The following is a 14,627-nucleotide window of genomic DNA, read 5'->3' as shown; positions in this document are numbered from 1 at the left end:
TCCCTCCCAGCCTTTTCTCTCCTCGGCCTCGGGCGCCGGGCGGTGTCGCGGTGATGGTGGTGGTGTCGTGGTGACTGCTGACGTGTAGGAGTAGTATAGGAGTATAGGAAAGTTGAATGTTGGTTTGAGCTTACTCAGCATTATTTTTTAGTTAGAATAATATTTTTTTCTCATAAAATTTTAATATAAGCATCAGTATAAGCGAACAGAACTGTTTACTTATCTTATAAACCATATTTTTTAGTAAAAAAATAATATTTGTTTTACAACCAATAAGCTAACGGTACTTATCAGCTAAGCGAGGTGCGCCAGTCCAATGCGCTCTCGGCGATCCGGCCATCCAGAAGCAGCCAGGCGACCGGCAGGCTGCGGCCGAAGGTCAGCGGTCACTCCATGCGTCTACCCTCTACCGCGGGCAGCCCTCGCAGGTCGAGTGTTATTTTCTCAGTTTCCATCGTGTCGCTGGTGACCAGGGATGAAAATGGTACGGATATTTTTTGATTTTTCGACCGTATTCGAAACCGAATCTGTTTAGATGAGTTAAGATATGTCCGTATCTGAATCTGGATATCCAATATTCGATACCGTATCCGTATCTAAATACTCACGCATATTTATGATGTTGATATCCAATCGTATCACATCCGACATAGTTGACACTATCCGTATTCGAATTCGAATCCGGACAGAAATATGAAAACAAATATAATATCGATGATATCCGTCCATATCATATCCGTTTTTATCCCTACTGCTGACAGATTAGATTCTTCACGTTTCATGTTTGAGGACGATTTTTTCGGTCGGTCCGGTGAGGCCGCGGTGTAGTAGTTTGGACGCTCTCGAGCCGCGGTCAAGCAACGCTGACGAGCGGCGGGCGGGGCGTTAACCTCGCCGGACTATCGCTCATCAGTGAAACTAGCGTCTGTTGCCCGCTGAGATGACCGGGAAAGCAACCGGACGTGACGCTCCCCGCTCGGAGACGAGAAGGGCGCTGTTCGGGTGATGGGAGTCTGGCTGTCTGGCACCTCGCCGCCGCGGCCCGCGGTAAAGAGGATCCCAGCTGGGTGCTGTGCCGACCCGACTCGGCACATCATAATAATAATATTCTTCGCGGGGACACGGCCGCACCCGCGTGCTCCCACGGGAAATCCAAGCCCGAGACGACGGGACGAGGACGGGGCGCCTACCGCGCCGGCGCAGCGGCCCCCCACCCCACCCGGACGACCCGAGCGGCGGACACGACCTCTGATCTCGGCTTCCAGAGTGTTCCGAGGCTCCGAGCTGTGGGCTGTGGCTGTGGCCATATATCTTTCAAGATTCCCAGCGGATCTGGGCCGGGACATGCTTGTACCACAAGCTACCAGCTGATCATTGACGGACAGGCTGAGATCCCTGTGGAGTGAGCTCCTGTCCCGCGTCTCGCTAGGGATTCGACAAAACGAAAGCCTGGGCAGTGGTGGATTGAACGGCACCAGCGCCAGGGCGAACAGTGACCGCGATCTTTGAAAGGAAGGAGTACGGAGTACTCCACTTCATTGAAGCGTCAAGCAATGAGAAGCTGCGGTGACTCCACGTCCCTGTTCCCGTTCGCTTCGTTTATAAGCCGTATTTTTTTAACCGATAAACAATATTTTTCTTTTACAGTAAATCAGCCAATAGTTTTTTTAACCAACGATCAATATTTTTCTCTGCTCATCGCTTAGTTTATCAGCCTGCTCTGCTCTACTCATCGCTGCGTGACCTGCGCCTGCTGTGGAGGCAGACGGAGCGGCGGGAGATAGGGCAGGCAGCGCGGCGCGCCACAGCCTACCAGAGCAGGCAGGCGTAGCCGCGTGGAGGCGGCGAGGCCTCGAGGGCTCGACAGTACTGTACGCTGCATTCGCAATGTGGACCCATCTTGTCGGTGGCCAATGGATGGCGTTACTCCTAGAATCCTACCCGGCTCCGTCCAGAGCACGACGAGCACATCCTGTACAGTGTACTGTACTACTCTATGTGATTGAGTGACTGCACTGAATTGATCCTACGTTTCCTTTTTCTTGAGCGCTAATGATGCTTTCCCCCCTTTGATCGAAGCTAATAATGCTAACTGGCCTGCCGGCTAAAGCTGTTTTGTAAAATTATCTGCAATGTACAATTAATAAACGATGCAATTGCTGTTAACTGACAAGGCACGCACCGTCGATCTGTCAGCCGAGCGTGCGCTTCTATAATAATAACTGCTGCATTGCTACAATGAGGCTGTGGCTGACAGAACATTGGATGAGTGTACGTGGTACGGTGGTAGTAGTAGGGCAACGACACAAGATGGATCAAATTGGAGAGCTTAAAATATCCAATTTGGTGTTACAAAGTGGAGTACAAGCACGCTACAAAAGCGAAGAACCCATGAGCATGACTCAAGAGGAGATCACCCACGAGCATATAGTATGCACACATTACGCCCAGATCACAGGCTTTCTGGTTTCGTCTAACTTAATCATGAAATTAGCGGCACGCGACGCGACCACAAAAGGAGAAAATGAGAACGAACGCTCGCGCTCCTCCACTAATCCACCGCCTTATATAGTTAATTAACTAATAATAAGTAAAATGATCCCGGACACATGACCCCCACTAATCACTTTGCGGCCATCTCTGGAGGTAAGGTACCTCGCTCGCTCACGTCCGCTCCGCCACGCTCGCCGACGACCTGCGGTTGCGGAACGCCTTGAGTGGGCTCGGGAAGTGCCACCCCCACCGCGCCCGAGCCCGCGCCGCCGCCGCCGCCGCGGTCTTCGCCTCCACCACCGTGGCGGACACGGAGCTCGAGCGCGGCAGCCCCAGCCCCTCGTCCTCGTCCTCCTCCAGCTCCGCGCCTCCCTCCCGCGCCGCGGGCTTCCAGAACGGCGGCCACCCCCAGACCCGCGCCTTCCGCCTGCCCGTGGCCACCGTGGAGGGGGCGGCGACCGCGGCGGCGAACACGGCGGAGGAGCCCGTGGCCACGGACCTCGAGCGCGCGATCCGGTGCTCCCGCTCGATGAGGCTGTGGACGCGGCCGACCGCGTCGCCGGAGGCCGAGGAGGAGGAGGACGGGGACGCGGCGCAGGCGCAGGGCCGCACGTGCGCGCAGTTGGGGCAGAGCCGGAGGAGGCGGTCCCGGAGGCAGTACGGGCACACCCCGCCGCCGGATCTCGCGGCAGGGTGTTTCCGGCACCTCCATTCGTCGCCGCCTCCGCCGACGCCGACGCCTGCGCCGGCCGGGGCCACCGCTGCCTTCTCCGCCTTCATCGATGCGGCGGCCTGTTGCTTTGCTTTTCTTTCCTTGGTAGTAGGCTTCGTCTCGCTTGCTCTCCCTGCGCGGGTGTGAGGAGACGGGCGTTACCAGCGTCGCTGTTGAAAAAGAGTGGGGGCAACGGCACGGAGTCTATAATAAGGGGCTAACGGCGTGTTGTTTCGGAGCGGGGAAAGTGGGCGTCAACTTTCGGGTTATCTACGGGAGTGCCATTGCCAAAGCTGGCGAGCAGTTGCGCGGTGATCTTCTGTGGTTGAAGAGCAACTCCACAAACCGTCCTCGTACCATTGTTTAACTTTGGTCGAGTCCGGCGAGCGTTGACTCTTTTTCCTCCTCCGTGTGGGGGACAGCAACGTGGGGTCCGCATGTCGGTCTTGACGTCGTGACCGAGACGCCTGGCCTGTGGCCTGATCCCTTCTTCCCTTCCGTTCTTATGCTTTGCCGCCCCGTCCCCGTGTGGACTGCGTGCTGCAGGCGTACAGACTACAGCGGCGCTGCCCGCTTGCTGGTTTCCTCGGTGGTGTCGCGCCGTGTCTACTGCCACACGCACGCGAGCGCGGTGCGGCCGCCCGCGATGTCAACGAATGTACCGCACGTGCGCTTGACAATTCTCGGACGAGCGAGCCGTTCTCTGTGTGGCTCGGCGTCTCGGCAAGTCAAAATTCAAACTCGAATTTTATCGGGGAACTGGGATTAGTTCATTAGGGCCGTAACATAAGTTGCCAATTAAACGCAGTTCTGCCTGTTCGATGGCGTCAAGCTATGACAACACCAGTGCTTCTTTCGGCGGCCGCGCGCGGCACGCGTGCACGCACGTCCGTGCAAAAATCCGCGCACGTTCATCATTTTGGGAAAGAGATTCTTTACCCGGTGTCCGGACAAACGCCACCATAATCGATCATCCGAGGGAATCTAAGAGCATCTTCAAAAGTTTTTTTTCTCTAAAATTTACTCTTTGAATAAATTAATCATTTAGAGAGTTATTTAAATAAAAATTATTTTATATCTTTGTACTCGCAAATGATTTTTGTATATCTTGTGCGTATTCTAAAAAGTCATCTTCGCTTTCAATATTTAGCTAACAAAAAATCCGGAATAGATGATGGCTACACTTGACAATCCAGTTAAAAAGATTGTTTGAGGTTTTTTCTACCAAAATCTTTTTCTATTACTATAGATTAGGAGGTACATAGGGAGTCTTTTAGAGTTCTCTAAATGACACTTGCTCATGCCTAGTTAGACAGCCTATAACGGATTCCGTGGTGCGCAGTGCGAAACAATTAGCAAATTCATCAAGATTTCAGGGCCACTCTACTCCAGTGTCCAGCCAAGCAAATCCACGTGCAGACATGCCTTTCGAGTCACGCAAAATCTTTTTGGGGTCTAGGGGCCGTGGAGGAAATCCCATTGTCGAATGAACTATCAGCTTGCTCGTCATGATTGGATCATGCCTCCAACGAAATTATCCAATTTGTTCTTCAAAGAGACCAATGCAAAGCCTCCCTCCACTTATGAGTCCACCAAATAGTCTTAAGTGCCCGACTTTGATGATGTTGAAAGTTCGGTCACTAGCTACTGAACTTGTTCAAAAAAAAAGAAGGTGGTGAAAAGACAGCAACGTTCCTGCCGTGTCTTCTTCAAAATGCATTGTTGAACAATACGTAGTACCAACAATACCCAAAAAAACCCCCCATGTACAAGATTATGTTCGTTCATTCCTAACTACTCTCGCAGTGCGTGGCTCAAAAAGAAGAAGGCAGAAGACGACAGGCACATCAGCAAAGTATCACTCGCAGGCGCGCGTAACCACCAAGCCCAAACAAAAATCACACAACGCGGACACGGTGGCGGCAGCGCAGGCGAGACGCATGGTGGGTCTAGTAGCTGGTGCGCGGCGGGCGGCGGCACACGGGCACCGGCCACGTACGACTACGGGTCCCGATCCCGTCCTCCACGTACGTCCCCCGGTAGGCGCGGCGCGGCACATGGGCGACGGCCGGCCCGGCCACTCGGCCCCTGTATTCAATCGCGAGACGGCGCAACCGCAACGCGCAGGAGGAGCGGGTGGTCGGCGTCAAGCAGTATCCCGCCGACGGCGACGGGGATCAATTAGTCTAGTCTAATCCCGGCTCCCCTCAACGGCCAGTACTTTAGTGCGGGTCTTAGTCTCGCTGTCACGTTGCTCCGCGTTAATCAGTTGAGGTCTCGTGGAGGAACCAGCGGTGGAGGTATTCCCACTTCAACATTCAAAAGGAAAAATGTTTCAAATATAATTATAGTAGTACGTTACCGATAATTAAAGTCGCAAAAATAGTCGAATAACAAATTGTTCATCTAATCGGCTCTAAAATAAGCATGAAACAAACTAATAATTAATAAAGAGAAATTACAAAATATTATAATGTTGCTTTAATCCTCAAATCAACAGATTTCGATTTGTTCTTCATTTTGCAAACCAATAGCAATACTATTACTGCAATAGACAATATCACTGTAAATCAGTAAACTACTAAACACTATGTCTCTAAACCAATATTTGCAACCAAGAATCCAAGATCCAAGAACTGGAGTATCAAGAATAGAACCTGTGCTCGATGCCGCTACCGCTTTGCTCAGCCGCTGCGGCTCCCCTGCTGGCTGCTGCTGCCTTGCGGCTTGTGCTGGCCGCGCGCGGCGTGCGCCGCCGACCGCAGCCTGCTACGCGCCGGCCGCCTCCTAGGGTTTGCAGCGCGCCCGCGCCGCGTGCCCGCGACTCCTCCGTCAGTCCGTGGCTCCGTGCGTGACCGTGAGGCGTGACGAGGCCGAGGGGTTGCGGACTCTGGAAAGTGAGGTGGAAGGGCTGAGTGGGCCGATTGGGCCGGCCTGGGAAGGGGTGTTGGAAGCCAGGCCAAAAGGCCGTTTGTTTTGCTGTTTTGGGCTCAAATGTCGCGAAAATATCACAGAAGATAGTATTACACACACACACACACACACACACACACACACACACACACACACACATATATATATATATACACACACACACACACACATAAAGGTGTAAAAAAAAAGTACCCTTAAATCCGCCCATGGGAGGAACTAGGTAGGTTAGCTGCTTATCGAACTAACTGCACTGCACTTGATGATTTGGTGGAGAACTGGAGAGAGCAGTCGCTTCCAAGCACTATCTATAATCGCTTTTGTGAACTTTTTCTGTTAAGAGGGGTGTGCCATGGGCACTTCTAGACTTTATCTGTAAGCTGGTTTCCCCAGCAACCAAAAATGCTTTCTATAAAGCGGGACCAATCTGGTCTTTGGTCTAAAAAAATAATCGCTTTTGATATACGTACGACATTTTTAAAGGATGGTAGATTCTGTAGGCTGTAGCTGAGCATGGGGTGCAAATTCTGCTGGACCCTGTGGCTCGGCTCCTGTCTACAGTTTGAAGTATGAACGTGGTGGTCTGGTGGACGCTGGACGACACAGCTTCTGCATATCTGAGGCAGTAACGTCGTTGCCCCGATGAGAAACGATCATGGATGCTTTTAGTTATGGGTCACAGGAAAAAACACCAGAGAGAAGGACTAATATTCACCATGTTCACTTGATCGTATCAGCCATGCTTATCAGTCATAATACAGTGTTTTTCTCTCACAACAAAACAATACTAGTCGACTTATAAACCACATAAATGATCAAACGAACGGATGATTACTCCTTGTCTCTGCTGTCACCGACAAGGAAGAAAAGTTAATGACCGGGAGCTCTGAGCAGAGACCGGTGACAAACTGAACGTGCAAGCAACAAAACCACGGCTGTGGAAGGGTGGGTGAAACGCCAGCTCGGGACATTCCATTCCGTCTGCCGCTGAGAGGCAAACATACGCAAACAACAAACGTGCAGTTGGAAACCATTTCGTACTGCACCCGGAAATGGACGTCTAACAGCTGCACTGTGCACTATATTCCCTACCAACCAATCACGCAACCAGCAACTTTGATTAAGCGAGTCGGACAAACAGAATAATAACTTATAAGTGTGATAAGTATATATCTTAATAATTTATTTTTTATACTTTTACATATGTAGTTAGTGTTTATAATGTTCAAATCACAATATTACAATAAAACATAAACAAATGGGCAAAATATGCTTTGGACTGTAATATTTATATGAGTATTAAAAAACATTTCATTGTTCGAGAGAGAGTGTATGTGGGTGTGGGGTGGGTGGGTTTGCCCCATGGCAAAAGGTTTCGACGATGGAACTATAACAGGATTGGCAAGGCACGGACGATACGAACTGTTATAAAAACCTGACTCTTAGGCACAACCTCACCGATATATTTCATTAAAGAAGCTAAAAGGAAATCTCCTAACCACTAAATATCATAAAGAGTGGTATTTCTTTTTTTTTTATAATAAGAAGTTGAACCCCCGTCCTGTAGCTCACACAATAGCTCTCCTACTACTACTGTGGTCCAATTCTTTTTTATTTTTTTTCTTGTTTCGTTTCTTTTTATTTTATTTTTTCTATGGTGTTTTGTCTTCTCTTTATTTTATTTATATTTTTTTCTTTCATTAATTTCCTTTTTACTTTACTGTAATTAATTATTTTCTTTATTTTCTTGGATCTTACAATGCCTAGAGGGGGTGAATAGTCGTATCGAAAAATTTTACAACACAAACTAAAGTTCAATGTCAGCATCTGTCGAAAGTCTCGACCGTTTGGGCCAGAACTTCTGATGGCCGGAAGTTTTGAATTAACTGGCTGGGAGTTTCGATTCCAACGTGAACTACAAAATTAGTGACAAAATAAAGTTTGAGAATGAAATAGCTTACAACCCCGCTTCCTAGTGGTTAGATAAAGATGCAGGGTCACCCCCTTGACGTCGAAATGCCTACACTCCATAGATCGAGCCAAACCCTAAGAAATAGCCAGAGAGGGAAAGAGACAACCAATAACAAGTGATTTCAAACAATTCACAACAACAAGTGATATAACGATTTATCCTGAGATTCGGCAACCCCATAAAGGAGCTTCTACATCCTTGTTGTTGAGGTGACCACTAAGACCGGAGTCTTTTCCACCTCCTTGCCTCTCTCAAGGAATCCAGAAAGATCACTTGAGTTCTTCGCTAGAAATCAAGGGTAATCAAACTTTCCAAGGCTCTTCCACAAGATGGAAGCTCTTGGGCGACGCCTAACCGGCTAGTGGCAAAGCCTCAAGAGTAACAAATGCAAACCTAGCCGTCTTGATGAAGAAATCAAGTGCTCAAACTTGCTTAGACGATTTTCTCACTTAATCCACTGTCTTTTCACTCAAATCCTTAAAGGAACCGAAGTTTTGGAGCAAAGGGGAGAGGACAGGGGAGCCTTGAATTCTTGGGAGCTGTTTTGGCCGAAGTTAGGTCATGAGTAATGAGTGAGTAACGGTTAGAAGAAAGGAGAGAGGTATTTACACTTCTAGGCAAATTCTAACCGTTCAGATCTGCATCGAAAGTTCTGACCTAGATCGTCGGAACTTTCGGCACCTATATTTACATACAGTCAACAGCAAGGTCAGGAGAAAATGGGCAAACACGACGAATGTTGGAACTTCCGACGACTTTCGATAGTCGGGAGTTCTGACGCGCTGCCAGTAGACAAGCAACCTGGCGGCTAAGTCTGCATGCGTCGGGACTTTCGGCCCTTGCCGGGATTTCTGACTCCTAGAACTTCCTGGATGCATCGGAAGTTCCGACGACCTCAGTCTCAAAAATTGATTCTATGTGTTCGTGAAGTGCTAGAGTGTCTCTCTTTTTATTTTAATTTTATGCTTGAGCACTCTATCTTTCTCAGACCACTTAAACTTGCATCCCTCTTTATAGTACGACAAACCTAAATTTAAAAGCATAAAATAAGTACGAGAAGATTGTTTGAGTTCGTCTGCCTTTTAAACTTCAAGAATAGAGGGAATTTATTTCTTCCAAAACATCAACTTAATTCATTCATGGGACTTAAAGCTGCAATATATCTCATAGATGCTCATAGTCCCTAATTTAAATGTCATCAATACACCAAAACCCACAACGGGGACAAATGCACTTTCATCTCGCTTTTGTTTATTTTTAATTTACCTATTTTTAATGTTTATTTTCATTTATTTTATTTTTAACTTTTCTTCATTTCATATGTTTCATAAGATATACCGGTAAGACTAATCTTGCAGTGAGATTTAGGGTTGTTGAATTTACTTTAGATTTAGCAATGTTGAATTGTTGATGATGACTTAGCTCAATGTATGTACATAGGCAACATGAACCTGAAATCCTGAAAACACATACACAAGAAAATAAGACCAGTGTGAGTGTGCACCGGGCACTTTATTAAGACAGGGAAGCATAAAAACCTCAATGCTCGGATAATAGATTAATCCACCTCATCCATTAGAAACGAGTGCCACTCTGTTTCGTATTCTTTAATGATTTTCTCTGAGACTTTTTGCCACCAAATGCAACCATGTTATATATGTACTCGACCACATCAGCCATCCTTCTAAATTTCCTCCTTGTTATCAGATGTAAAATGACTAATGTTCTCATCTTTTATGGTTGACCAAAGCTTGAACTGAAATGTCCATTGATCTATGAAGATATTGACGGTAGTTAACAACCATTATAAATCGTCAATATAACATGCATAAGTGCATAAATATAATCACCAATGAAGGTCTAGTTGTTTAAACTAATAAATTCAACGAGTTTTGGTGAATTTGTATTTTCTGCAGAGTTTATTCAGAAAACCGATAAGCTATGTTCTTAATCTTTCTTAGTAATATCCCTTATGTGTAGATAAGAAGTTGATCTTAGTCATGATTACTAAGTGTAATTGCACTAATCAATGTATGCTTTGACTTGTAATTAAGAATAACTTAGGAATTATTCCTCTAATATTCTACTTAACCATGCTAATGCCATAGAAAGGAGTACTCTGAGTGATCAATGATTAGTTACTAAGCACTATTCATATATACATTTATCTCTTGACTTACCCCTGTTGTGAGTAGAATATTGGTTATGGCTTACTTCTCCATCAATAGCATAAGTTATCAATATATGTCTATGCCAGACCATCCCTTGGTAAAATATATAAATAACGATACCTGAAATACTCCTAGGTGAAGTGCTATAATGGTATAATTATCTGTGTGTTTACAGATTACTTTCATTCATATATATCTATATATTCTTTATAGTCACATAAAATAAAGAATTATTCTAGTAGTAATACTAGGTAATACCAACAAGCATCTCTAACATTATCACTGGGGATGATAACCTAGTAAAGTAATGTTAAGAGATGTAGACATACATTAGGTGACTACTAAAACAAGTGACAAGTTAATAAATACCAACAAACATTTCTAGCGCCGTTGCCGGGGACAAATTTAAAACTCTGTTCTTAGTAGCTATGCTAAGAAATGTTAACAAGCTTTTCTGGCGCCGTTGCCGAGGAAGGTAGCTAGGCAAGAAGGAAGTATTGATAAACTTATACTTATTGATCTGATCGAGATATCCATTGACCTCTGCTAAAAAAGGTTTACCCTTATTTTGTCTATTTTTATATCTTATACAGGGTAATGTATGACCGGTTTTGACCTTCCGACAAACTATGTTGATGATCCAAAAGCATTACTTAAGAGAACTGAGGCTAAACTCAAGAAAGTTTTAGCTTTAGAGTCGGAAGACAACCAGATAAGGCAAAGCTTAACACCGGAATTTGAAGCCATAGCTGACAAGAGTCTCCGTGAATTTTCTGCTCCAACTACATCCGTACTGGACCAACAGTCAATGATGGCGACAATGGATTTGAACTCAAGCTAGCTCTCACTAACATGGTGCAAGCAAGCCAGTTTTGTGGAAAGGCACATGAAGCTGCGAGTGCTCATCTCCAACACTTTCTGGAGATCTGCAGCACCTTCACCATCAAAGGAGTGACCCAAGATGCCATACTGCTTTGCCTTTTCCCATTCTCACTCTTGGGGAAGGCAAATCAATCATTCTATGCCAACAAAGATAGAGATACTACGTGGGATAACTTCTCCACTGCCTTCCTAGCAAAATTCTTTTCCATAGGCAAGACTAATGCTCTGTGTGGGAGAATCTCAAGTTTTCAACAGCAACTTGATGATTCTATCCCTAACGCATGGGAACGCTTCCAAGATTGCATTACAGAATGTCCTCATCATGGGATAGAGAATTGGCTACTCATGCACACTTTATACCATGGGTTGACTAATAGTACCTATGAGACTATAGATGCTGCTGCTGGAGGTGCATTCTTGTCACTCACCATACCAGCTACAACAGCTCTTGTAGAGAAGATGGTCTCCAACCAAGGTTAGAATGAAGAACATCTTTAGACCCGCAAAAGAGGTGGAGGTATGCATCAACTCAAGGAGGTAGACATGTTGTCTGCCAAGATGGACCTTGTGGGGGGTATGACCCTAGATATCCATGGCAGACTAGATGGGCCACACCGCCAGGGGTGGTCCAGCCCACAAGATGAAGACTTATGGTGCACGGTGCAACTCGGCGTGTATCGCAAGACATCAAGGGTGATTCCTGTAACATATTATTACTTACCGGTTTTCTCCTAGATCTAACCAACTTATAACCCTACCCCTAGCTATATAAGGCGGGTAGGGGACCCCTCAAAACACACGCAATATCATACGATAGCCAGTACAAACCAACAGACCACAGGAGTAGGGTATTACGTCGTGCTAACGGCCTAAACCTGTCTAACTCTTTGTGTCTCTATTGCCTTCTTATTCTTGATCTCGCGCATCCCTCTGATCAATCTACCATCGTGGGGATCCCCCTCGGTGGACTATCGAGCATATTTAGTCGACAGTTGGCGCGCCAGGTAGGGGTGTGCATGCTGTTTTATGGCAAACAAGATGGTACAATTTCTGAGCTCTCCGTTCTCCCCGAAGCACGGCCAAACCTTCACGGTTGGGTCAATCTCCTGGCTCATCAACGACAACGGTGATGGGGAGATCATTGAGCTAGTGCAAAACTCTACTGCATCGATTATGCCTGCGCCTGTGCCAGCAGATCCGATCTCAGAACCACCTCCGAGGTCGTCTTCATCAGCAACTCATTGGTCGCTCCCTCGCTACTTGAGGAAGCAAATCAACAACGATGATCTGATCGCATTCATCAATTAGGTCGGCTAGAAGCTCGCCAACTGCCTCTCCCTCACAAAATTGGCTCTGACCACTCTGGTTCAGCGCCAACCACCTTCTGGATTTAATCTATCGGAAGTCGATCAGAAAACTCTAGGGGATATAGTCATCATCCATCAGGATGCCCTAAGGGATAAATTCATCGACCACTAATATAAGGACGACGTCGCCCGGACTACTTACTCCAACCACATGTCTTATCACAATGATGATCGCCGCGAAGAACAGCGCCGTGACAACCACGACTGCCGCCACAATGATAGGCCCAAAAGCTCAAGGGCCGGGCAATTTCATCAACGCCAACCAGATAACGTCATACGCCACCGATAAGACGTTCTATCTAAAGCTAAGTCACTCTTTAATTTTTTTCAAAATATTCTCCAACCTTCATATATCGTCGTAATGTTTCTCTAAACTATTTTCTCCATAATTATTCTACAAATAGTTTTTTTCTCCACGTATATCATCTTAAAGATGATATACAGCTAAGCATAAGGCAAATCCCCGAACAGTCATGTTGATGCTTGGATGTTCGCAGAGATGGCCTTGTCTCTGTCTTCTCCCTACATGTACACAAGCGTCTGCCCTATGCGTTAGGGGTGGTTGGCAGCGCCTCCTTAGCGATGCCCTGCTCTTCCTACATGCACACGGGCCCCACGCTCCGCGTTATGGTTAACAGGCTAGCTAGGGCTAGGGGCTCAACCAACAAACTAACGGTTCAAGGCAGTTTATATTAAATATAAACACATCTCCAAAAGAAAACTTAATGTTTACAATATATTTAAGATATTCTTCATCAACTCGCCGACCAGCCATGTTCTCACTTGCGTTACCAAAAATAGCCCTATTCTCGATCTCACTCCTACACGTGTACGAGCACCAGCCCTCGGCGTTATGGGTGGTCGGCAGTGGCTCCTCGACGATGCCTGTGCTCTTACGCGTAAATGGGTGCTAAGCACTCTACGCTATGGAGTATGGGCTAGTCGGGGGTGGTAATGCGATACAGAACCAACTGGCAGGAAGTTACTCATATTTAAAATATGAACACTTCATACAAACATAATGTCTATCTATTTCGCTCTGCTGCCTTCATCGCCGAGTTCATATATTTATTTTTACATCATGTACTACTCATTCTACATATTTATTGCAAGATCATCGTCCGGGTGGTCGCACCACCTAGCCTTCGGACTTCTCCGCCGATTAACTAGTCGGACCGCTAGGTTTATGGACTTCGTCACCGACCAGTTGGTCGAACTGTTTGATGTTCACTTCTACTCGACACTCACTTCTCCACCGACCAGTTGGTTGGGCTACTCAGTGCTCGATTCTTCACCAATCAACTGGTTGGATTGTCTGTTGCTTCATCGTCAGCTATGTTGGGGACTCCTCGATGACCATTTTCTTCTTACAAGCGTCGCCAGCTAAGTTGGGGACTTCTCAATGTTTGGATTCTTCATACAAGAGTTGTTAGCTAAGCTGGGGACTCCTTTGGTAGTCGGATTTTGCTACAGCTCATCGGTGTGCTATCAAGTTGCTCCATGCTGTTTGGATTAGGGTGCTGATCTTGGGCAGCACATCCAGGGTCTTGTGAAGTACATGGCAGATGGCATTGGCAAGCTTTCATTAAAAATTCTTTGACCCTGCTACAAGATATCTTCAAAATCTTTTAGCAGGCTCGGGGACTACGTCATCATTATGATTCAGTTTCTCACCATAATGGGGACTTTTTTTTTTCTGGTTACAGTTGTTTATGACCCTAGCACCATGTGACCACATCACCTACTGTCAGGCTCGGGGACTAAGTGGGCACACTTCACCTTCTGGTGAGTGTGTTTTTCTTTCATTTGTTCATTGGAAGACTCTGTGCCTCCTGAAATTGAAGAAGATTATCTCCCTTTCTCGTGGTTGGACTCTAAGGGGGCACACTTGGTTCACAGCGAGAAAATTTTGATTTTGAACTTGAGCTCCTTACATCCTTCTAGCAAGCCTTACATGGGTAAGCCTGGGCTTGGTTGGATAGTTAAGTTGGTCGGTCACGATCTACAACTGCTCGACGACTCATTAGGGTGGTCGTACTATGAGTTTGATTGCTCGGCTTTGTTTACACATGCTCGGATAAGCTCAAGACGGCATTGCA

General features: G+C 46.6%; 1 protein-coding gene and 1 non-coding gene across 2 annotated transcripts; both read right to left on the bottom strand.

Moving 5' to 3' along the window:
• Positions 1 to 2,322: 2,322 nt before the first annotated feature.
• Positions 2,323 to 3,543, bottom strand: LOC136467515 (uncharacterized). The gene has a single exon (XM_066466244.1). The coding sequence runs from the start codon at positions 3,271 to 3,273 to the stop codon at positions 2,665 to 2,667; it is 609 nt and encodes a 202-aa protein (XP_066322341.1). The 5' UTR covers positions 3,274 to 3,543; the 3' UTR covers positions 2,323 to 2,664.
• A 7,838-nt stretch (positions 3,544 to 11,381) lies between these two features.
• LOC136468152 (small nucleolar RNA R71) lies at positions 11,382 to 11,490 on the bottom strand. The gene has a single exon (XR_010761691.1). It is a non-coding gene; the product is annotated as a small nucleolar RNA R71 (small nucleolar RNA).
• Between the last annotated feature and the right edge of the window lie 3,137 nt (positions 11,491 to 14,627).

The sequence above is a fragment of the Miscanthus floridulus genome, chromosome 7 (genome assembly GCF_019320115.1).
Source record: "Miscanthus floridulus cultivar M001 chromosome 7, ASM1932011v1, whole genome shotgun sequence".
Lineage (NCBI taxonomy): Eukaryota > Viridiplantae > Streptophyta > Magnoliopsida > Poales > Poaceae > Miscanthus > Miscanthus floridulus.
Note: the sequence above shows the minus strand (reverse complement) of the source record. Positions and strands in the feature narration are given on the sequence as shown.

Excerpts from the sequence above, each read along its gene's own strand:
- LOC136467515 (XM_066466244.1), bottom strand. The coding sequence starts at position 3,273 with ATGAAGGCGGAGAAGGCAGCGGTGGCCCCGGCCGGCGCAGGCGTCGGC.